The sequence below is a fragment of the Cynocephalus volans genome, chromosome 6, assembly GCF_027409185.1.
Source record: "Cynocephalus volans isolate mCynVol1 chromosome 6, mCynVol1.pri, whole genome shotgun sequence".
NCBI lineage: Eukaryota > Metazoa > Chordata > Mammalia > Dermoptera > Cynocephalidae > Cynocephalus > Cynocephalus volans.
The window spans coordinates 22,975,542-23,001,757 of NC_084465.1; the positions used below are offsets into that span (position 1 = coordinate 22,975,542).

The following is a 26,216-nucleotide window of genomic DNA, read 5'->3' on the forward strand; positions in this document are numbered from 1 at the left end:
AGCAGTTACCTAGGGCTTGATGTAGAAGGAGAAACAGACTACAAAAGGGTACAAAGAAATTCTGAGGTAAAGAAAATACTTGTATCTTGATGGTGACATTATTTTTATGGGTGTATACATCTACCAAAACTCATTAAATTGCTCATTTTAAATAAATGTGGCTTATTGTATGTAAATTATCTCAAAAAAGTAGAAAAATGCATAAGACACTTCAAATCTAAGTTATTTTTGCAAACCCGATATAATAAAACTCTATTATAGAACAACTCTGTCATTTATTGCTTTTGTGAGTTTGGTCAAGTTACTTAACCTCTATGTTCCATAGTTTTCTTAACCATAAAAACTGAGGTAATAACACCTATTTGAGAAAATGATTATGAGAATCAAATGATAATTATGCATGTACTCAAAAAAATGCCTTCTCTGTAACTTCATCCTCTTCTCTCAAATAACATTAGTTTCCCTTATCTTCCTTCTTAATATAATTTAATCTATGATATATTTGTATATCTCTACAATTATTATCAACATACTGGAATAAGCTCTAAACTTGGAGAGAAAAGAACTAAGCTTCTATCAAGTTCAGCCATTTGATTAATGTTAAATGAACTTCTTTTCATTTGTAAAAAGCATGAAAATTTACTGGGTGCTTACTATGCTTAGTTCTTGGTATATATGGTAAACCCAACTAACTTAGGCCTTTACTGTGTGAAACTTAAAATGAATGACAAATACACATTTTAAACAAATGACAAAAATAATTCATTGATTATAAGTATGCCATGTGCTACAAAGAGGGAAGTCAACCTAACCTGGGGAAATCTTAAAAAAAAAAAAAGTTTACCCAAGACTTCAGGGAAATAACACTTAAAATGATGAAAGTAGTTACTACTACATATATAATTTTTTAGAATACTGATTTATTCATGGTCAGTACGTAGTAAGCATTATATAAAATTCTTACTGCAAGGCAGAGCACAACCTTAAAGATGACAACTAGTTATCAAGAAGATAGGGGCAAGCCAAGTCCAGTATAGACAGCAGCACATAAGGAGGCCCCAAGGCCTGAATGAGCACGGCATGTTCTAAGAAGTCCCATAAAGCTATGGCAAAAAAAGGGGCCAAGAAGTGGCTGCATGTGGTGGTAGATACATCATGCAAAACCTTATTAGGCATATTAAGGACATGGGACTTAGTACTAAGGACACAAGAAATCACTAAATACTTTTAAATCACTCTGGCTCCAGTATAAAAAATGGTTTGGAGGAATTCAAGACAGAGGGAGACCCAACCAAGAGATGATGGCAGTTAGAACCTGAGTAGAGGCAAGAGACATTCTAAAAATAAAGAGTCGAGGGGTTTGTAAGACACTTAGGAAACAGCGTCAGTAGGATCTGGTGATAGATTAACTGTGTAGGGCAAAGGAGGCAGAGTCAAGGATGACTTCCAGGTTTAGCAATCAGTAAGGCAACAGTGGTACTGAATGGAATCAGGTGCACTGAAAGAAGAGCAGGTCTGGGTGGTGAGGAGAAGGGAGATGACGAGTTTGATTTGGGCATGCTCAGTGTCAGGTGCCATGAGACAGTGTAGAAAGGTAACATAATCATGCAATCATGCTGATGATGGTTTTTACCGTGCATATAAATTATTATAAATATTTTCAAAACTGTTATTTCATACTATAAACCCCACAGAAACTCAGAAAACCTGTTGGACCTTCATGCTTTCCCAAAGTCCCTCTCAGCTTCCAAATTAAATAAAAGTTATAGAGAATTGGAAGGGTAGGGACTAATTGTAAGACTGACAATTGAAGTAAATTGGGGGAACAACAAAAAGGTTGTTATTTTCCTTTCTTACAATAACAGAACAAGTCTAGCAACTTCCATCCATTAGTCTGAGGAAATTTGAAGTAAATCTGGGGAACAACAAAAAGGTTGTTATTTTCCTTTCTTACAATAACAGAACAAGTCTAGCAACTTCCATCCGTTAGTCTGAGGAAATTTGAAGTAAATCTGGGGAACAACAAAAAGGTTGTTATTTTCCTTTCTTACAATAAGACAGCAAGTCCAGCAACTTCCATCCATTAGTCTGAGGAAATATACAGGAGTCTCAAAGGAGAATCATGGAATATCAAGGTTGGGTGGTGTATTAGTTTTCTATTGATATATAACAAATTACCACAAACTAAGCTTAAAACAACACAAATTGATTATCTCAAATTTCTGTGGGTCACAAGTCCAGGCATGGGCTAGCTGGGTCCTGTGCTCAGGGTATCACTAGGCTGAAATCAAGGTGTCGGGCAGGGTGGCAATCTCATTTGAGATTTGGAACTCTCTTTCTAGCATATTCTGGTTCTCAGCAGAATTCTGTTCCTTGTGGTTACAGACTGAGGTCTCTGTTTTCCTGCTGGCTGGTGGACAGTGGTCAGCCCTAGGTCCTTACCATATGGCCCACTCTTCTCACAAGAACTACTTCAAGACTAGCAGAAGAGCATCTGCGACCACTTCTTGTCCTTTGAAGGGCTGACCTGATACGGTCAGGCTCTTTTGATTAACTCAAAGTCAAATCATTAGGGACTTTAATCACATTTGCAAAATCCCTTCACTATTGTCATATAGTGTAAACTAATCATCAGAGTGACAGCCCATAATAGTCGCAGATTTCCCCCACACACACACACAAGGGGAAATATTATACACAGGCACGTGTCTGGTCATTGGGGTCATTTCAGAATTCTGTCTACTACCAGTGGGAATATCAATAGGATATATAATAAAGATATAATTTGAAATAGCCATTGACCAAAGAATGGCAAAGAGGAAAGAAAGGAGATACCTTTATCTTCCACCTCAAAACTGCTAAGAAATTAGTAGGTGATCTCTAGCAAGAAAGGCTACCCAAGAATTCTGGGTAGAAACTGTATATATACAATCAGGACCTCCTCTAGAACATAAGATTATTTAACTATGAAAAGCTATATTGTAAATCAGTAAATTGGTATGCAGCCTGTAGAGTAAATAATCATATACAGAAACTCCTGCCAGAATGGGGGCAGGAGAGGAATATTAGGGTAGGGGGAGCTTAGAGATTCTTGTTTTAGAAAATATAAGGTAGACTATACAATCAACAGAATAGCAAAAATTTAGGCTGATAAAATCATATGTTAATGAAAATGTAGAGCAATTGAAATTTTACAATTTCTCATTAATTTCTACAACTGTAAAATGCTTGTTAGCATCATCTAAAGCTAAACATATGCCTATCTCATGACTTAGCAATTGCACTAAATATATCCCCAAGAGAAATTAATGTCATATACAAAACTGCAGAATTATTTATAATAGCCTCAAAGTAGAAATAATAAGTCTATTAAAGAGAGAATGAATTGTCCTATAGTCACAGAATGGAATACTATATAATAATAACAAACTGATACACATAACATGAATGAATTTCATAAACATCATGTTGAGTAAAAAAAGCCAGTCACACAAGACAATGTATGATTCTATTTATAAAGAGTTAAAGAACAGGCAAAACTAAGTGACAGCATTAGAAATAATTAGTGTTGACATTCAAGGGGTAAAAATGACTGAGAAGAGGCATGAGAAAACCTTCTGGTTGGAGGTTATCAAACCATCTAAAACTAGCTGAAACTGGTTTTATTTCCCTATCTCAAGTCATTTTACAAGTTCACGTAGGAGGTAAGCTGAGCATGTGCAGAAAGAAGAACCTTGCCCTCCAGTTGACCTTGAACATGAGAAGAACCAAAAATCTCCCTTCTGCAGGACTCAAAAGTCAGAAATTGAACCACCAGGACCTCTAGGAAGTGAGTGGTCCTTCAACAAAGTAGATCTGACATCCAGAAGTTTCATCATAGATGGCCTGACTCATACATAGCCAATCAACTTACACACCATCATATGGCCTGATTCCAAGCTAGCCAATCAGTTTCACATCATTATCATATGTGGTCCAATCAGGAGCTAGCTAATGAGCCCTTGCCTAGTCATTTGATCCTGAGCTAGCCAATCAACTTTTGCCCAGCTCTTCAAACCCCTACCTACCCTTAAAAACTTGTCTAGCTCCTGGATCAAGAGAAAGATTTGAGCCTTGCCTCCTGTATCCTTGCTGGTCTACTTCCCAATAAAGCCTTTTCTTTTCTCAAAAACCGGTGCCATAGTATTGGCTTCTATGCACATCAGGTAGTGAGCCCTTGCTCAGTAACACTTACTTGGTTGTATATACATGCAAAAATAAAGCTGGGCATTAAGATAGTGCAATTTACACACTTTATTGGAGATACATTCATTTCAATAAAAAGTGAAATATAATAAAATGATAATAAAAATACTAATAAAGTAAGGTAGAAGAAAAAAACAACAGAAAAAATTCAGTTCATAGGCACCTAAAGTTCCTGTGTTAGAGACATAATTTCTGTTTAGAAAATGTATATTATTACTTATAAAAGTATTTGCAGCAAATAAAAATTTCAATATGCAAAATGCAACAACTATAGCTAAAAATTAAACAGAAACCATCTAAAATAGACAAAAGGAGTAGAAGTTACTTAAAATGAGCTAATTATTCCCCTTGGCCATTATATTGACTTAAAAATGTCCCAGAAGTGAAGGTAAAAAAGAGAACCATACTGACTGATTTGGGGATGACAAAAGATTTCAATTTCTCAGGATAACACAGAACAAATTCTGTGTCTATTCTAAGGAAACTATGTCTATTGAGTTAATCAGAGTAAATAGTTTAGAAATAGTTCAGTCAACCACTTAATTTAGATGCTAAAGAACTGAGGCAAAAGTCTTCTCTTGAGAAATTTTAAAAAATAATTCATGAGATATTTAAGTGGAGATGGAATTATTTGTTCTCAATGAGTCCTTGAATCATAAATTAGCAAATCATTGATCCATCAATAGCTTCCCTTTTATCAGTCCTCTTTCAGTAGCATGCTGTGTGTAAAGATGTCCATAAACAATTCATTGCTTGCCTTCCAAGCCATGTCCAATTTCCCTTTCAGATTAACTGTAAAATTTATTTTTTTAAACTTTGTTTCAGTCAGTGATGGTTAATTTTCTACATCAACTTGATTGGGCTAAAAAATGCCCAGATAGCTAGTAAACTTTATTTCTTGGTATGTCTGTGAGGGTATTTCCAGAAGATACCAGCATTTGAATCATTATACTGAGTAGAAAAGATATACCTCACCAATGTATCATCCAATATGTTGAGGGCCTGAATAGAACAAAAAGTCTGAGGAAGGATGAATTCACTCTTTCTGCTAGAGCTGAGATATCCATCTTCTCCCGCCTTTAGCCATCAGCATTCCTGGTTCTTAGGACTTTGACTCCAACCAAAACTTACGCCATTCATCCCCCAGTTCTTGGGCCTTCAGCCTCGGACTGCAACTTACACCACTGGCCCCTGTTTGTAAGGCTTTCGGGTTTGGACTAGAACTACACTATTGGCTTTCCTGGGTTCCTAGCTTGCAGATGACAGATCATGGGACTTCTCAGCCTCCATAATTACATGAGCCAATCCCTCATAATAAATCTCTTTCTTTTTATCTATATATATTGCTTCTGTTTCTCTAGAGAATGCTGACTAAAACACAGTAATACATCTTTTTTTGTTTTTGAGAATTTACATTGTTTTCAAAAGATAATTTAAACTTATTTCTTTTTATAATACTAATGTGATATCTCTTCTAGCTCTAACATGTTTTGGGTTAAGAGTTGTTAGCAAACCATGAGTTGGAGTATGACTTCTTTTATTTTTGTTTTCACAAGCAGCAAGGAAGTGATTTCAAACTGGAGGCCAGAGGATGGCAAAACAAAAATGTACATGAAACACTGCCAAACTCTCAGATGTAAAGTAGTTAATTCACAAATACAAGGGAAATCTTCTCAATTTTAACCTCTTTATTTGCCACATTTTGATCATTCTAATTTATATATAAAATTCAGAGTTAGTGACATTGAAAATCAAAATGATTTTGAAGAGAAATGGCCACGCTCATCATCGCCATGGATATTTCTCTGCAGGGGAGATACAAGCTGAGAAGAGCAGATCACTAAGTGAGGACTTCCTAGTTAAAGGTATATGTGAATTCCACCTAGACTCTTACAGTGGATGCCACTTAACATTGTAAGACTGGGGTGATCACTGAGGTGAACACATTTTCTCAACACTCTAAAAGGATTTTTGTCAAAGAAGAAAACAAAGAAAAAGAAAAAAAAAAAGGGGAGTTTCTAGGAAGTACTCAGGGAGATACTACTTGAATTTACTTGCCCATTAACAGGCTTATTTATTAATGTTTTTAAAAGAACATTTATTAAGCACCTCCTGTGTGCACAGGATGCAGCTAGGTGCTGGGGGTCACACTTAGAACAACAGTAATAAACATTTACTCAGTAATTAATCTGTGCCAGGCAAAGTTCTAAATAGTTTACATGTGTTAACTCATTTCATCCTCACTACAGCCCTGTGAGGTTACGTATATCATATTCAAAGTTCACAGAAAATGAAAGTGACACACACAGGAATTAATTTATACAAAGTCAACCAGGTAGTAAGCCTGACTCCAGAGACCACACTCTGAACCCCTAACTAGTCCTCAGACTCTGATCTGAGCAAGTGGTTGAGAATCCAAGAACCTAGAGCTTTGGAGATGAATGAGATTCACAGAAATCATTTAAACTCTTCCTTTTACAATTGGGAAAACTGATTAGTGACTTGCACAAAATCATGGAGCAAGTTATTAAGAAAGAAGGATGGTAGCTTGGTTTTAATAATAAAAATACAGGCTACATCTAGGAACAGAAATTAAAGAATTCATATTCTTCAGAGACTAAAATGGGTAATAAAACTAATGTATCAACAAAGCCTAGAAAGAAGAAAGTAGTATATCTGCAATTTAAAAATAAAAGGTAGAAGAGGGAGGGAAGAAAAACATAACTCCAGTACTCTGAACTGAAGAAGAGGAATGGTTATAGGTAATCACAAACTGCTAAAAGCTTTAAATTTGAGGAAGAAGATAATAGATTAGATTAGACTAGGTGGTAAAATTATATTAGGTTAGGTAAGTTTTATTAGGTTAGATTATACCAGGTGAGATTAGATTAGATGGATCTAAACAAAACCAAAGAGAAACATGAAAATATATGTTTAAAAAGCTATTTTTACCCTAACACTCCATAAAATCTGCTCTTCTTTTTATATTCCCTTTCGTAACAAATAACATCATTACTTACCCAAGTCAGCCAGAACTTACTCAAACCCTGCACAGAATGAGTCATCATGTCTAACTGATGCTACCTCCAAATTAGCTTCTGGATCTCTTCCCGCCTCTCCTAAATAGCTGGCATAGTCTTCAATAGGCTCTCACCTGAAATAATAACACAACTTGCCTCCTTATCTCCAGTCTCACTGCACTCATTCTCAGGCAGCCATCAGAAAGCTTTTTCTAAAATGCAGGTTTGATTATGTCACTCTCCTGCCCTAAACCCTAAAAGACTCCTTATCATTAATAAGACAAAACGCAAACCTTCTCACTATGTTATTCTAGGTCTTTTGAAATCTGCCTACCCATCTCCCTTGATTAGGTCCAATCTTCCCCATATACTCTATGCTTCAATCAAAACAAAATAATTCCACGAAACCCTCACACATCTGTGTGTTGATTTACATCTTCCTCTCCCTATCTATAGTGAGTTCCTTTCCCTTGGTCAGTCTGATTAACTCGTCTTTCCAATTCAGTGTAAGGATTCCTCCTTTGTAATACCTTTTATGACTTTCCCAGAAAAGGTTAAATGTTTTCTTCTCTGTGCTCCTCTAAATACTTATGATATTTGCTAAAATTTTAACTGTTTGTATGTCTTGTCTGCTGCAACACCTAGAACTCCTCCTTATGCAGCAGATGTTCCAGGGAGCAGGGCCTAGGATATAGTAGGTCTAGAAATGTTGACCTTACATTGTCAGTTCCTGTGTGTCAGCTGATACAACAACTCTAAGAACTAGGCAAGGTAAATGTTATTAACTTCATTATACAGATGAGTAATCTAGAGCTCAGAAAGGTAGTGACTTGCCTGATAAACGTAAGATGAGTAATAGGTACTCCTTCCATTAAACCATGACACTCCCCAAGCTACTCAAAGCACAAACAGAGCTGCACCAATATTCCACATATGAACATCACTAACCAACTGAACAGGAATATGTAAATTAGTTAACTGGTGCTGAAATCAGACATTAATGTGCAAACAAACAGGGACTTTTCTGAGCTAAGTGGGCATGAATATGCAAATGAACTGGCTTCAATTCAGTAGATGTCATCACAATTCTAGGAATGAACATCCTATATTATGACTATTACAATATTCATGTAGCATTTCATACATACTATCATATATTACTGTAATATCAGCTTTTCAAGTCTAAAATTGTGGGGAAGCTAAAAGTAACTCGATGAATATTTTCATCCACACCACAATTATAAGCTGGAAATCAGATGTGAGCACACAGAACTCTGCAATCTCCATATAGAACCAAACGGCCATCACAACTTGCAGTTCAAGCTGAACATTCTATTTTTAACCCAAGGCACTTCAGAAATAGGTTGGGTGGTCCTTCGTGATCCGGACCCTGCCAATACTTCCAGCCTCATTTACCATGCATAGTCTGATATAAAACACGACAATAGCTGCATTTAAAGCAAAATTATTTATCCTATAGGAATTTTAATACGGTTACATGGCTGTAACACTTAAACATCACTCAGAAAACCTAGTATGTGACTACATTTAGCTTTTGTTCAAGTATAATAATGGCCTTCATTTTCCTATCATCACCAATACACCATTGGTTCTTATCAATTCTTACTCTCTTAAATGTTAGGATGAACAATGGCCAAAGCCATTCATAATAGCTTTGGTGTTCTATCACCTCTGGTTGCTGAAAGTAACGAGTTATAATCAGTAGAGGTCTATACACATAAACTGAGTTCCTTAATTAATAGAAAAAATTATATCCAATTCATGTTCTAAAACTCTCATAATAGCTTATATTCTCACACTTCCGTACATTTGTCCTTACCATGCCCACTGTCTGAAATTCCTGTCCCTTCTTTCTTTATCTGGAAAGCTTCCCTTCATCCTTTATAACTGAACTTAAGCATTAAATACTTACAGAAGCCTCCCTGCCTTTCCCAGCACTTGTATACACATCCTAGTTGTACATTTACAATTCCATCACAATGCACACCACAGTGCTGCGATCCCTTGTTTGCATGTTAAATTAACAAGGATCTAAGTAGGGTTGCATGTAACAGAGAATCAAAACACTAGTGACTCAACAAGACAAGAGTTTATTCCTTTCTCATACAGAGGTCTGGGACGGTATGGTGGCACTGGTCCAGGAAGTCATCAGAGGTACGGCACTGCACATATCAGAACCCAAGCTCCTTCTGTCCTGCTCTCCCATCCCTGCAGTGCTGCCTCAGCTGCGAGGTCTATGATGGCTCTCCACCACATTTCACTCATCTCACGTCTTCACACACATGCTAGGCTGGGAGAAAAGGACAGCATGTTCCTTCACTTTAAGAACATGACCCGAAGTTACACAAATCAATTTTACTCACATACTATTTGCCAGAATTAAATTAGATGTCCAAGTCTAGGGGCAAGGAAAGTGTAGAAATGTTCCTATTTTGGGTGGCCAGATACCTAGCTAAAAATCAGGGGCTCTACTAATAAAAGGGAAAAGGAGAACAAATGTGGGGAGGTAAGTACCAGTCTCTGTGACACACTTATGGTCCCTTTCTTTTCTTTTGCCCTACAAAGGCAAAACTTGGTTCTGTTTCATTACTGTATTCCAAAGGCCTAGTGAAGTGTCCAACACAAGTAAACATCATAAAGCTGTACAGGATCAATAAACAGAGAATCCAGAAAACACAGGAAACAAAAGTAGAATAGTTGCTGACTCCAATTAATGGTAGGTGTCTGACATTCCAGATGGGAGATGAGGGAGAGCAAGGAGCCAGTAGGTTGGGAGGGAACTCTCCTAACCCCACGGTTGTCTTCGCATGGATGACTTAAAGTGCAGTACTAGCTCAGGCATAGCTCACAGCTTTGGCCTGGCCTGGAGTTTCATAGCAATGGTACAGACCAAAGAACTAGTCCTGCTATCACAGAAAGCTCCAAATTTGGTCTAGACTTCTAAATGGGAACATTAAACGACATACACAGTTTTGTCTCTGGAGTCTTAAGAGGCTTTTTAAAAAAAATTAACTGTTCGGGTGGCCGGTTAGCTCAGTTGGTTAGAGCATGGTGTTGATAACACAAGGTTAAGGCCATACCAGCCAGCTGCCCCCCTCCAAAAAAAAAAAAAAATTAACCCTTTATATTTGTACTTTTAACAAAATTTATACTAAATATGAGCGTACATGATGTCTGCAATTTTAAAAAGAATAATAGAACAAATAACAGTATTTCCATAGCTTAGCTTCATAAACAGAGCAGCGCTACTATCTTTGAAGCCCCATGAGCTCTTTCCTGATTATGTCCTCCTCCACTCTCTCCAGAGACAGAAATACAGTTTTATATTTACACTCCCTTGCTTTACCTTCTCTACATTCCTATTACACAAGGATGCATGTCCAAATAATGTACTGTTCGGTTCTGCCCACTTCTGACCATCATAAGCAGAATGAAGATTCTGAGGAATGAGATTTCATATACATTTTTTTTTCCTTTTCTGACTGATTTTGAGATTCAATAAAGTCAACATATAGTATGGTTCATTCATTTTCACAGCTACAGCGTATTCTACCATCTGGCTCTACTGCAATTTATATATCTATCCTCCTGTCTCCGGGCATTTGAGTTGTTTCTAGGTTTTGGTTATTAAAACAATGCTGATATGAACATTCTTCTCAAAAGGTTTTGCTTTTCACATTTGAGTTCTGAAGCCCTTAAAAATTTGTTTTCCCAAATGATATGAGGTATAGATCCAATTTCCTTTTTTTTTTTTTCTTCTTTTTAAACTGTACGGATAATCAATTGTCTCACCACCCTTTACTGACTAGTCTTGCCTTTTCCTACAAATCCTTAAAATCACCTCTCTCCCAAATCAAATGTCTGTCTGTGTAGGGTCTGCTTCTGAGTCTTCAGAGTTTTATAACGGTGCCCTGGGAACCGCACAGAGCAAGGGAAAGGGGCAGATGCAGAGCAGGACTAGGCAGGGGGGCTCTGAACCCCCAACCCAGCTCTCTCAGAATATCTCCACTTTAATTTGTTTTCTGTACTGAACTGTGAAATGAGACTTGAGCAGAAGAAGGGTTCTATGACTAAAAAATGAGCCTGAAAAGCACTAACATATGAGTTCTAAAGCACTTTCTAGCTCTACGGTTTTATTTTCTAGATATCATACTATATGTGTGTTTACATCAGTATCTTCTGAATTTGATAATAGGTCACTTCAGAAAAGGTCATTTCTACTAATACTGTTAGTATTCCTGAAAGGATCCAAACCTCATTCTGAAAATATAAAATTACCTTATGAATTGTGTCTTATTGGGACAACAATAAACTTGTCATCTAGCATTTTCATCAGTTTTTTTTTTTTTTTTCTAAAAGATGACCGGTAAGGGGATCTTAACCCTTGACTTGGTGTTGTGAGCACCACGCTCAGCCAGTGAGCGAACCGGCCATCCGTATATGGGATCCGAACCCGGGGCCTTGGTGTTATCAGTGAGCCACGGGCCGGCCCCTTTTCATCAGTTTTTAATAATTACTTTCTTCACTACATGCCGTAAATGTTTCTGGTCTTCTCTATTTTCTAAAAAAGCTCAATTCATAATGAGTGGGATTATTTAAACTATCAGAGTTGCCAAGAATATAATTTCTTGTGGTCTTAGAGAAAGTTTAAGAAAATAAGCAAATCTGTTATTTTTGCCTTATTAAAAACCTGATGTGAACCAAATGATGAATAATATGAGATATAAGGTAACTTTTTAAATTTTCTGTTGTATCATTTTAGAAGTTTTTGTTCTTATTTTTCATATATCTGGGTTTTAAAAAAACCTTATAATTGAAATATAAATATAGAGAAATGCATTTGTATCACTTTTAAAACTCAAATACATTATATTCCACTTACTAGCATTCCCTCTTTTCTCACATCTGTATAAATGAATAAATAAATGAACAGAATGGAATTTTTTTTAAAATAAGGTTATATGTCATCAACTGGTTCTGCGTGATGACCAAGTATATTTCAAGAGTGAGGTTCTTAGGGCTTACTATGTAATGGGCTTTGTGATGGCTATTTTGCACTCTCAAGATCCGTTTTCTCATTCATTCCAATCTCTTCCGTATGTTTCAGCTACGGTGATTTGTCTACTGGATAGATAGGATATTGTACAAACTAGTGTTATCCAGAAAATAAATCCATTTTATATAAACTAAATCCATGACTGAGGACATTTTAAATAAAATAAATTTCTACATCATATAGATTAATGCTAAGAGGTGGTATATTCAATAACAAACTTGGCATATGAATATTTTTATTTCCTAAATGATTTAAAATAATGCATTAGTCTGTTCATGACCTGAAGAAAGTGTACTTATTACTTACTACTTCTAGGAACAAATAAAGAAATAAGCATTTACAAAAATTCTACTATAATTTCATTATAAGACAAATCCTACATATAAGGAAGCTAAGATCATTCTTTTTAAAAAGCAAGAATATAAATATACAAAAGAGGGCAAATCAATTTTTATACACTATTTTAGAGGCTAAAACAGAAGTGATAATTATGAAAGATTAAAGTTATTTTGAAACAATTATAAGCAGTTTGCAGAAGGAAAAAATGTACTTTTAATGTTCCCTGAATATTGTTACATAGTTATTAACAAAGTCATTAAGCAAAATTTAAAAGGCTACAAAGAATTTTCTAATCAAATTTCAAGGTATAAAGCTTTACAACAGCTTCTAATACTTAAGGCTGTGAAACAAATGTGTGATATGAGTGTAAAATTTTTGCACTAAATAATGTACCTCACTTCAGCAAAAATATCCCTGAAAATGTGTGCACGTTAAGTGACAAATTGCTTTAAATCGTCCATTATAGAACAGTTTGCTATTTAACAGACTCCTATTATAAATCCTTTTGTAAAAAGGATAATCAACCCATGGTTAATCTATCTCAAATATTGTCTTATCTTAAGGCAAGGCACCTCCAAACAGATTAATTACATATAATATCATTAAGTATTCACAACCCCAGTCATCAACAACCCATTAGAGAGAAAAACTAAGAAAATCAGGTCAGGTCAGTGTAAGACCCATATTTCCCTGATGCCAGTACTTTCATATTTACTATATACAGCAAATCTTCTCAGAGAAGTCAATTCTCAAGTGGTTGGAGCTTCACAGAATATTTTAATGTTAAGGCTATAGAAATGTCACTCATTAAAGTAATGAGAATAAAAACAGCACTCAAAAGGTAATATCATTGAATACAAACAGAAGTATTAAGTAGCCGCAAGATAGAAAAGACACTGTAATCAAAATTGAACATACATTTCTACTTGAATCAATGGCAATTAATGTACTCTACCCATTCATAAGTTTTGTTATCCTTAAAAATGTCAGAAGACAAATCACAGGATTCCTACTCTGTTCATTAAAGCTCCCGTAGTATTTCTCAAAAAGTAGGCTTATACCTACAATTAAGGAGATATTAATATATCATCATATATTTTTTAAGTGCCTAATTCAAGCTAAGCATTATCCTAGGCACTGGTGTGCACCAGTGACTAAGGCTTGCATTCTGGATGAAGAGAAGTGTAGACAATTAACAAGTTAGCAAATAAATAAGACACATACATATTAACAAAATTATTATGAGGAACATTTTTTTAAAGTGGTCATAAAGAATTATAGGATGGGGAGCAGGATGCTGGAACAGAGCAGGAGACATAGACATGGAGGTCATCTGCACCTAGGCACTAAGTAAAGCTTGCTGTTGGCTGTCATCATTTGAAGAGAGTCTATAGAGTGAGCATAGAAGAAATCCCAGGACCAAACCCTGAGGCACTCAAAAAGGGTCGTGAGAAGACTCAGAGAGAACACAAAGAGGAGAAGAAGAAAATACCAGCTGAAAGATCAAGTGAGATGAATGCAGAAAAGCAAATACTGAGTCTGACAAGATGGAGGTCAAGGGTGGACTGGAGTTGAAAAAATGAGAGGTAGGGAAGCAGATGCAGTACTCATGGTAACAAAATGATATTTTTTTAAAGTGTGATTTTAATTTAAATCAATATAGCTATTCTATTTTTTCCAGAATTTTAATATCTAACTTAATAGTCACAATATCCCCCTAAAGTAGTAAGGACTGACAACAGCTCTATTTTTTCATATGAGAAAACGAAGGCACAGTAGGACTGATAAACCTAGAGCTTATTTTGTTCATGAGAGGCAGTATTTAGATTTTTTTTTAACCCTCACAACATAACATGTTCATCAACTGCCTTATTCTTCTGAAGAATTACACATTAAACCTGAGAAGCTATATGAAGCTATATTCAAACTAAATGTTCATTAAAACTAGTATCTTTTTTCACCTCCAACACTGCTGTCTAAGCAGTACAATGAAGCAGCAGAGAGACTAAAAACAACAGGAAGTCGATGAGTAAGGCAGACACGCATACAGGTTCGATTTCCACCTGTCATTTCACACACTTTGAAATAGCACCCCCACCTCCTCGGCCCAACTGCCAAGAGCAGACTATTCAATGAACCATCTGTACCACAACAGAGCCAATTGAGATGGGTTGATAATACCAAAGAAATCTCATTTTTTCATTCTTTTTCCCTCTTGTGTGTTGTTAGACTGAGTAACATTTTTAATTGCATGTAAATTAAAAACGTTGGCAGGAATTTTACTTCTGTAAAATTTGAGCTTTTCAGTGTAACTTTGATGGCATTTCTGGTGAATTTCTTTGCCGCTCCCCTGCAACAGAAGGAAAAGTTGACCCTATGAACCAAACCTCTGTGAAGCAAAGCCTGCAGCAGCTACGTGGCATTGACAGCAGAGACAAAAACCTTCTGCCAGCCTCTTAGGATCTGACTGAACTCTTCAATTATGCCTTTCCAAGGATAAGCTGAAATGCAGATCTCACTGTGGTTCTTGGACTAGTCAGACTAATGGAATAACTGAAAAACAGTGGCCATTTTTAATGGAAGATTGGTGTGATCTTCCCCTCTTTCTTCCTGCTGACATTTTAAAAGCATTCATTAGAGAAACTTTTGCTCCTGAATGAAACACCATCAAACTTTTACAAAAACTGGTCAGTTGATCCATTCCCTCGCCAAGCAAGTGATGTGTCAGCTCAACTAAAATATTTTTTAATGATTATTAGAACATGATGTGTTTGCCTACTACTTTCTTTCTCTCATAATCAGAGATACCACTCCTATCTTGCTGAATACTAGCAAGTGCAACAGACTTGCGCTTGAAAGTCCCATGTTCCAGTTAACTTTTCGAAAGATGGGAAAGTTCCTAGTGAGACTATAGTAATTCCTCCATTAACCATCCCCACGGAATAAAATTTCTCTGTAACTTAGATCCTAAACCACAGGTGGCCAGCCAGTTAGCTCAGTTGGTTAGAGCACAGTATTGATAACACCAAAGTCAAGGGTTCCGATATCTGTACTAGCCAGCTGCCAAAATAAAAAAAATGAAATAAAATATTTTTCAATTACATACAGCAGTTTTGTCCTGGGACAGACAGCTCATGGACAACATTTCTACTTAATAAAGCTTATGTAAAACTGCAGAGAACAAAAATACACAAATAGCCTCTATTTCTCCTTAAACTTAAAAACTAAAATGGAAACCTGTGAAGATGACCATGGCAGTCAGTGGCCCCATGTCCTTCTAGGGCCCTTTCTACCTCTCAGTGGTGATCTCTCTATCTTACCCTAGATCTTATCTGTCCTCACTCATTCTGTTACCAAGTATTTATCATACATTTGCTGTATCAGGCACTATGTGAAGCACGGGAAATAAAACTATTTCACTCATGGAACTTATAGTTTTGTGGCAAGCTCAAACAAGTGAGCATTGATCTACAATACAGTATGGCAAGTACTCAGAAAGAGAAGATGTAGAAACACATAGAAGGGGTCACAACCCCAGAGTGTGATGTATCATAGGTTGGCGAGAGGAGGAATCAGCAGGGGGATGCTCATCAGAATAAGTGACAACTAAATTTAACTTGGAAAGTTGAGTAGGATTTAGCCATACAAAGATAACAGAAAGGACAAACAGAATGTGTGTGAAAACTCTGAAGTCGCCAGAAATCATAATACTGAAGAAGGAAGGGATAACATGCACTGTATGTCAGATTCTTTTTTAAATACTCTTCCTATCTTGATAAAGAAAGAAAAGGAAAGAAAAAAGCCAAAAAATACAAAAGAAAAAAAAGAAAAATATAAAAACTAAAAAAGTAAAATAAAATAAAATAAACAAAAAAATGAAATGATCAGAATTCAACTTTAAAAAAAAAGGTTTGGTCGCCATTAAAGAAATGTGATATAGAGAAGACACTGAGAGAAATTATGGAGGGAAATTTAAACTATTCCTTAGGCCAATTCCTAACATCTACAAGAACATGTGCTCTGTTACATCATTTTCTCCATGCTTTGCAGCCCACCCTATTCTCCTGGGAGGTGGCTGCCAGCTAGAGCCTGGGACACCTTCCTCCTTCACTCCTTGTCCGACAACAGAGGGGTCACTCCTTCATTTGTTCCAGCTCTAACCACTCTCTGTACTCCTGTATATTGAGACTCCAAGACATACACTGCATATATGCCAGAATGAATGCCAACACTTTAATATTAAATAAAATGTCGGTAGGCTAATTTCTTTTTCCTAATACCCTAGAGATCTTTGTAGGCTTTTAGTTCTGGTAACCACATATATGAGCTATGGAACTATTACTGTGATATAAATATGAGACAGCATAGCAGGATCTCTGGAAAAATTTACGGGTTATTAGATTACTAATGAAGGTAAAGGTAAGAGTGACTAGGCAATAGTTTTTATATAGTGTTTTGATGTAAAACTATGATGAATCTTAAAAACTAAATATTTAATTGTGTAGGCTAGTTGCTGCAAAATACCCCAAATGCCCCCAATGCATCAAAGACAGGAAAAGCATTCCTACCTATCCTTCATGGAGAAAGCCCAGAGTTCTATAATAATACAAATAATCACTCCCTTCTCATAAGTCTTCTAGTAGTTTTATGCATACCACCCACTTAGCACTTAGTTGTTAGTATTTACTTCTTGATATTGTTATTGGTGTGTGTATGTATATGTGTATGTGTGTGTATATACATATACATACACACATATCTACAAGGGAACTTCAAAGAGTTCATGGAAAGATTTGTATTATCTTTTAATTCTATTTTTTTCTTTTTTTTTTTTTTGTCTTTTTTCGTGACCGGTACTCAGCCAGTGAGTGCACCGGCCATTCCTATATAGGATCCGAACCCGCGGCGGGAGTGTTGCCGCGCTCCCAGCGCCACACTCTCCTGAGTGCACCACAGGCTCGGCCCTTAATTCTATTTTTCCACTAACTTTTTGAAGTACCTGTGAGGAGCTGCCCGAAATCGCCATTACAAGATGGCGCTGATTTCCGGTGGAGGGCAGGGCTGCTCGGTAACACGCCTGGGCCGATTAGGCAGCCACCAATAAGGTAGGAGCACGTCCTAGGCGAGGAGCAGTCTCTATATAAAGGGCGCGGGTTCCCTCGCTCGGGGTCTCCATTTTTGTCAGCACCATGCTCACCCAATGAGCAACCGGCCATCCCTATGTGGGATCCGAACCCGTGGCCTTGGTGTTATCAGCACCACACTCTCCCGAGTGAGCCACAGGCCGGCCCATGGGGTCTCCATTTTTGGCAAGCTTATGCTCTCCCTCTCAAGATGCATTAAAGCTGATCTGCAGAAGGATCCTTTGTGTGCCGCGTCGTTCTTGCTGGCGAGACGGTAGCGCGGGACATTTGGTGCCGAAACCCGGGAACTTGTGTCATCGTCAGCACCTTCGGAGACCCCCTGGAGACAGGGAGGATTCAGAACTGCAGGAGGGTAAGTTCGGAGAGGTATGCCTGTTCTTGGTCTGGGGTTAATCCGGTTGGTTTAAAAGGTTTTGAAATCGCCCGTTGGTGTGGTCAGACTGACGTAGATAAGCAGCTGCACCAGAGACCTGTGTGAGCCTCTAGTACGTAAGGGAACGGCGCGTCTCACAGCGCCTCCCACGGAGTGGGGCGCGTTATGGGTTCCACTCAGTCCATGGTTACCGCGTTAGAGGCCGTGCTGAGACAACGTGATATAAAGGTAGGGGGCCGTGTGCTCAAAAATTTTGTAAAAGAGGTAGATCGTGTAGCGCCGTGGTTTGCTTGTTCCGGCTCCTTGACTTTGAGCTCTTGGAACAAACTAGGCAGAGACCTTGACCGCAAGTACGCGGAGGGAGACCTCCGTCAGGGCACCAAGACCATTTGGAAGTTTATTAAAAATTGCTTAGAAGATGAGGGCTGTAAACCGGTAGTGATAGTAGGGCAAAATACATTAGAGGAGGTCCAAGACAGCATGTCAGAAACTGAACGGAGTGAGAGGATGGGTACCCGCAGGAGGAGAGACGTCTCCCATAAGAAAAAGGGCCCTCCCGGTAAGTCTACGGACGAGGGAGAGATTCTAAAACAACAAAGTGACACTCCCGGCACATCTGCCGGTAAAGGAGGGATTTCAAAACCCAGACAAAAGTTGGAAGGGAAAGAAGGAGGCCTCTACCCTATGCAAGAGCTGGGGGCCTTAAAACAAGAATTAGAAGATTTAAATCTGGATGAGTCCGACTCCGATCCCCTCAGCCCTAGTGAGGAATCCGATTTGGAGGAGGAAGCTGCCAGGTACGAGGAGGAGAGATATCATCCCGACAGGCGGCGGAGACCACTCGGGGAGTGGAAATGCCGGCCGCCCCCAGTGGCCCCCGCATGGCCTGCGCCTTCGGCGCCTCCTCCTTACGTGCAGTCTTCTAATCCCTTCTCATTCCTCTCTGATAAAGTGAGGAAAAAGGTTCAAGCTGCCTTCCCAGTTTTTGAGGTGGAGGGCGGAGGGAGAGTTCATGCCCCCGTCGAGTACACCCAAATTAAGGATCTAGCAGAGGCGGTTAGAAAATATGGTGTAAATGCCAATTTTACTCTAGTAATGCTAGAAAGGTTTGCTGGTGTGGCTATGACACCCGCTGACTGGCAAATGTTGGCTAAGGCAGCGCTCCCTACCATGGGTCAATACATGGAATGGAAGGCGCTATGGCATGAGGCTGCACAAGCTCAAGCCAGGGCAAACGCTGCTGCACTGACCCCCGAGCAGCGAGATTGGACCTTTGATATGTTAACAGGCCAGGGCCCATTTGCCGCTGATCAGACGGCTTTCCCATGGGGTGCTTATGTTCAAGTTTCTAGCACTGCCATTAAGGCTTGGAAGGCACTCCCCAAAAAAGGGGAAGCTTCTGGACAACTTACTAAGATCATTCAGGGACCTCAGGAACCATTCTCAGATTTTGTGGCTCGAATGACAGAAGCAGCGGGGCGCATCTTTGGGGACCCTGATCAGGCTGCGCCTCTTGTTGAACAACTGATTTTTGAGCAGGCGACCCAGGAATGCCGCGCGGCCATAGCGCCCAGAAAAGGTAAAGGTGTACAGGATTGGCTCAGAGTTTGTCGAGAACTCGGGGGACCCCTGACCAATGCAGGGCTGGCAGCTGCCATCCTCCAGTCGCAGAGACTGCCTAGACAGGGACAGCCAAGACAGGGGCGGAACCAGAGAGTTTGTTTTAAATGCGGTCAACCGGGACATTTAAAAAAGGACTGCCTGAGCCCCAGAAGGGAGGGAGATACCCCGCCCTGGACGGGCTGCCAGTCTAAAAAGGCGGGGTGGGCACTAAAAAATTACTTTACCTTTTCGCCTTATATGGGTACCCAGTATAATGCTACCTCTTCAGGCCTAAATTGGACATATCAAAACCCCACGATGGCGATCCGTTCCAACCCATTTGATGTTTGGCTGTTGTGTGGGGTAAATGGCAGCTGCACGGACCTTTCACCGTTTGCCTTTTCAAAAGGCGGTGGTTGGGGAAATGCCTCTTTTGAGTGGAATGTGACTGAGTCCTTTGAATCCACTGTGTCCATAAAACAGCTTGGAACAAATTACTCTGTCCCGCCAACACCAGTTTGCCTTTATCCTCCTTTCATGTTTATTTTAACTAATATTAGTGATGAGAGGAGTCAGATTGCTTGTGATAACTATACTTGCTTTTATGCACAGTGCCGGAATGCTATGCTGTTCAATTTGGCCATAGTTGCTCGAATGCCTAGATGGATTCCTGTCCCAGTAGAAGCTCCCAATACTATGGTCTTGTTCAGGCAGAGGAGGGATTTTGGTCTCACTGCGGCAATAGTCGCCGCCGTATCCCTGGCGGCGGGTGCAGCCACAGCTGCTGCCGTCTCCTTGACTACCACGGTACAGACTGCCACCACGTTGAATAATTTGTCCTCCGCGGTAACACAGGCCCTAGAAACACAGACTGCGCTAAACGCTCAGCTGAAGGGAGGATTAATGGTGGTTAACCAGCGGGTGGATCTTGTGCAGGAACAAATAGACGTTTTATGGCAAATTGCTCAATTGGGGTGTCAATGGAAATATTCAGGGTTATGTGTCACCAGTATCCAATATAAAAAGTATACCAAAGCTGCAAATTTGTCTAAACAATTATCCCAGCATCTTTCAACAGGTTGGACGAGAGAATTTGACAACCTGATAAACCAGCTGCGCATGGCCATTGTGTCCGTGAATTCAACAAGAGTGGATGTCTCCTTCGCAGCCGACTGTCCTCATGGATTAAAACGGCCGTGTCCCACTTCAAGGAGTGGGCAGGAGTGATTGGGGTTGGCATGTTCTTATGTGGGGGAACTGTGCTCCTACTATGGTTGGTCTGCAGATTAAAAGCCCAGACCCAGAGAGACAGGGTAGTCATCGCCCAGGCATTTCTAGCCCTGGAACAGGGGGCCAACCCTGACGTTTGGCTGTCCATGCTTAAGGATTAGCCTGCTCTGACTCCCCTTCCCTCTTCCTGTTGGCTGGCCTCCCTGAAGCTTGTTCAGAGGAGTTCGCCCTTGCTCAAACAGGTCTATGTGTAACAACAGGCTCCAGTGTGTCCAGAGACGGGCAACTTCCCCCAGACTTGAACCAACCTAAGACATGGTGCCCGGTGGCGATAGGGTCAACCTATGACGGGTAAGGTCAAAGTCTGTGGAGGGACGACCTAGGACAGGAACGCTGGCTAATTTGTCCGCGACCGCCGAGCTTGTACCAGCCGCTTTAAATGATAAAAAAGGGGGAGATGTGAGGAGCTGCCCGAAATCGCCATTACAAGATGGCGCTGATTTCCGGTGGAGGGCAGGGCTGCTCGGTAACACGCCTGGGCCGATTAGGCAGCCACCAATAAGGTAGGAGCACGTCCTAGGCGAGGAGCAGTCTCTATATAAAGGGCGCGGGTTCCCTCGCTCGGGGTCTCCATTTTTGGCAAGCTTATGCTCTCCCTCTCAAGATGCATTAAAGCTGATCTGCAGAAGGATCCTTTGTGTGCCGCGTCGTTCTTGCTGGCGAGACGGTAGCGCGGGACAAGTACCCTCATATATATATGCCTTACTTTCATAACTGGATCTTAAGGCTTTATCTTACATTTCTTTGTATGTGACTTCCATCCCTTCCAATGCCTAGGATGTCTTACACTTAGCTCACATTACACTCATGTTTTCTAAGTATTTTCTTCTACAGATTACAACTCTTTAGTAACCATACATGGATATCAACTATCCTGTGCATCAAAGTTATATTAATTATACCACACTATTTAGAGGCACCCTTCTTCCCTTTAAATAATGACAGAGGCTTTTTGCATTTGCATTTTTCTAAATCTCAAGTACTCCTACCATATTCCACAAGGTATCAACATCATTAAAAATAACAGTGGCAACCACAATAGACAGGCACTCTCCTAGACTATGACAGGACTCATGTCTGCTGTCTAAGTAAGAGCCTGGCCTCATCTCCTTATGCTTTGAATTCCTATTTGAATGATAGTAGGTCTATAAATCGTGTGGCTACAGTAATAGTTTTAACTGCTTGGCAGCAGATGCTGGGAAATGATAGAAGAAGCAGATTATCAAGTCATTAAATTTTTGTTATCTTGAAAGAATCATGTGAATACAGACCACAAATTTACATGCTATAAACACTTCAGATTTTCCTCCAGAAAATTAATTTTCCCAGAGAATTCCAGTCACCTACCTTGAAGTTCTCCGCTCCTGCTATAAAGCTCCCTTCTCTGTTCTCGCAAATAGGCGCTCATGCTGATGGCATGGGAGGATGATTCGAACCTGCAACAAAACACAGGGTAAACAAATGGTTAGGTGGCAACCAAGTAGGTGGCGTTGTGCTATGTCTTCCAAAAGTATTCTACTCTGGTCTATGTGATACTCCCTGATGTTCCATGATCAAGACATTCTGGCTATGCCATAACAGGGGCAGGGACAGCTGCCATAGACCTTGATTTATGAGCAATATTCATGGCTAATGCTCCTTTACAATGGTATTTGGATCTCTTGCTTATCTTCCACTTCAACTGGTACAACTCTGATCTGCCCCAACTTTCTTTTGCCTTCAGATCACCATTCTCCTTTGCCAGGATCCCTACACACAGCAATAACAGCGTCCTCCTATAAAGTCATTCCATCAAGCTCAAAAACCATCAGCAACTGCTAGCTGCCCCCACAGACATACTGGTTCTTTAGAGCAGACCTCCTGCCTTTCTAACTCCCCCCGGACCCCCAATAGAGCACTAGTGCAAAGGCATACTAGAAATGCTGGTGAATAACCACACCAAAGAAATCAAGGCAGCTATGGTCTCTCTGTAAATGTCCTAAAAAGCAATATCATTTCTAAACGGCTGTTAGTTTTTTGATCCGCCACCTACCACATAAAATGCCCTCAAAAATACCAAGCTTCAAAATGTTCGTTCCCAAGAACTATTTCAGAGGTCAAGAACATGGGGAATAGATGCATGATAAAAAAAAATAGGTCTCTAAAAACTGAATGCAAAAAAAGAAAAAACAAAAACAAATTAGTCTTAAAAGAAATTTGCAGGTAAGAAAAAAAATAGGGAAAATTATGACTCTAACAAACTGAATCCTCTGATGTGCTGGGAGATTCCATTTCAAACCTGAGATTTTCGAAGGCAGGAAAACAGGCTGACAGAAAGACGAAACCTTCTAAGAATTACTGCCACGAAGGGGTAAACAGCAACGTAGTAAGAGCAACAGTGATGATGGGACAGGTGTCTGGCAGCGAGGAAGGAGCACCATCATTTTCTTAATTATTCCTTCTCTGTCCTTTCCTCAACAGGGAAGATGAATACCAAAATGAATGTCAGTCTGTGGGGGAAACACTTGGGTTGCTTGATCCTCTCTCTGCACCCTGCCAAGAACTAAGAGGGCACTAATAGCCAGAAGGAAGGCAAAGCGTGCAGTACTTCACAAGTGCCACCTGCCAGTCAAGTGCAGAAAAGAAGCCACTGACCTCCAAAAAGCATGCTGACAGCTATTGATCAGAGATGGCAAAGGAAAAAAAAATAAACTCTTGAGCAAAGAATAGCGAGAAACACATTGTACAATAAGAGAGAACTTAAACACACTTAATTAACCTTGGCTAGGGGCAATTAAATAGGGTAATAAAGTCCTTCGCAGATGTGATAAAAACAGATTACAGCTCACCAAAATCTTAATTCTTTATGACTTGATGTATTTTGCTGCTCAGGAATTCCTTTTATGCTTGCAACAAGTCACAGATTGATATAATTTTACAATAAAAGAGGCACTAGAGATTATTTACTCTCACCTCCTTATTTTATAGCCAAAGGCACTGAGGCCTGCTAAAACAAGAGACCTGCTCAGTCACACATGGCTCATTAATGATGGAACCAAGACTAGAATCAGGCAAATTTGTAATAATGGACTAATTCTGTGCCAGTGAGGAGTTTTTATTATTGCCCAATATTAATAATGTGTAACAATTATTTAAGTTAATTTGTTCATTTCCAACAATTTATATTTTTTTCCGATACCACAACTTTAGAAGCAATGGCTAAATGTTTGAAAATGTCCATGTGATCTGAGGTTGAAATTTAGGGGTGATGGTTGAGAGCATGAAATCTGAAAACCCTGAAGCCCGCTTTCTGCAATAAACCTAGATTTAGAATGGCAAGCTGAGCTAAAAAAAAAAAAAACAAAGAAGAGAAAGGAAACGAAAGAAAAGAAACGGCCTGATTAGGCAGCATCCAGACAGTCTTAGTTGCCTCTCTCTATCAACCACCTTTTCCTTCCACTGTCTTTCTCATTTGCTGGCATAGCCAATTCCAACTGGGCATTCCTCTTCCTCACACCCTCTTTACTCAGCAATGTGCTCAGGCACGAAGGCTCCCTCTTGGCTGGAGGCCTAGCAGCAGCGATGAACCTGCCTCGTTTAAGACAACCACTGCAGTCTGCTGCCTCTTACCCCACTGGTTTAGGAATGGGCATTAGACCCAATCTTAGAACCTGAGGGAACCCTGCAGAGGGGATTTGTCACTGGCAGAAAAGATTAATAAATGGATATTTAATAATAAGTTATTAATAAAAAAGATTTGAAATGGTGTAGTCACTTTGGAAGACAGTTTGACAGTGTCTTACCAAGCAAAACATGGTCTGACCATATGATCTAGCAATTGTGCTCCTCGGTAATGACCAAAATGAGTTGAAAACTTATGTACATACAAAGACCTGCACAGAAGTGTTTATAGTGGGCTTTACTGATGATTGCCAGAAGTTGGCAGCAACCAGGATGTCCTTTAACAGGTGAATAGATAAACAAGTTGTGATATATCCACACAAAGGAATATTATTCAGTGATTCAGAAATATCTATCAAGCCATGAAAAGACATGAAAGAAACTTAAATGCATATTATTAAGCAAAAGAAGCCAGTCTGTAAAGGCTATATTTTGTATGAATCCAACTACACGGCATTCAGGAAAAGGTAAAACTATGGAGACAGTAAAAACATCAGTGGTTGACACAGGTTAAGGAAGAGAGTAGGGATGAATAGGTGGAACACAGAAGATGTTTAGTGCGGTAAAACTTTCCTGTATGACCCTGTAATGGTGAGTATGTACCATTATACATTTGTTAAAACCCCTTAGAACTGTACAACACAAAGAGTGAACACTAGTGTAAACTATGGACTTTAGTTAATAATGATATATCAATATTGGTTCATCAACTGTAACATGTATACCACACTAATGGAAAATGTTAATAGGAGAAACTGGGCAAAGTGGGGGGCGTATAAGGGAACTCTCTGTACTTCCGCTTCACTTTTCTGTAAACCTAAAACTGCTCTAGAAAATAAAGTCTATGAATTAAAAAGAAAGAGAGAGAGGTTCACAGGAACATTCACATTCTATTTCCTTGGTATCACCATCTTTATTGGACTGGAACTGATGTGCTTTGTGATCACAATAGAAAACACTCCTGATGTGTTGAGGATGACGAGGCAGAGCGATGGAAAGGGCTGGGTACTTTTTGATATTACAGTGTTGAATTAAGGAAACCTCCATATTCGTCTTTATTGTGTAACATCATAACTTTCCGAGTTCAATCTATTCTATTTGAGGTTTTATGTTACATGCAATCTAAAGCCCTTTAACTAATATTGCATCTACCTTCTGAATAAAACTGTTTAAACAGGAAAAAATAAAATGGATTTTATTCCAGGCGGGAACACACTAAAACTCCTCTCTGCTACACCACAAGATAAATGAACTGTTGAAACTTTCCTTAATTATTAAAAACGCTATGAATCCAAGATAAGTAACATATCTCAAAAGTGAATCAATAAAAGGTACTAGGGGCTTCAGATATTAAAAAAGAGTGAATTCAAAATACTGAGATTATACTTCTGTAGTCACTTTACATGCTTATATTTACAGATACAACTCCTTAAATATTTATTAACCCCTCAAAAGGACACATAGGT

The 26,216-nt window shown here is 39.2% G+C and overlaps 1 protein-coding gene across 2 annotated transcripts in view; it reads right to left on the reverse strand.

Annotated features, from left to right (window-relative positions):
• EXOC4 (exocyst complex component 4) overlaps positions 1–26,216 on the reverse strand; it is a 791,906-nt gene that overhangs the window by 541,728 nt on the left and 223,962 nt on the right. For both annotated transcript variants that reach the window (XM_063100340.1, XM_063100341.1), the window contains exon 9: positions 22,438–22,526. In XM_063100340.1, coding sequence (XP_062956410.1) covers positions 22,438–22,526 — 89 coding nt within the window. The remainder of the gene's footprint in view (positions 1–22,437; positions 22,527–26,216) is intronic.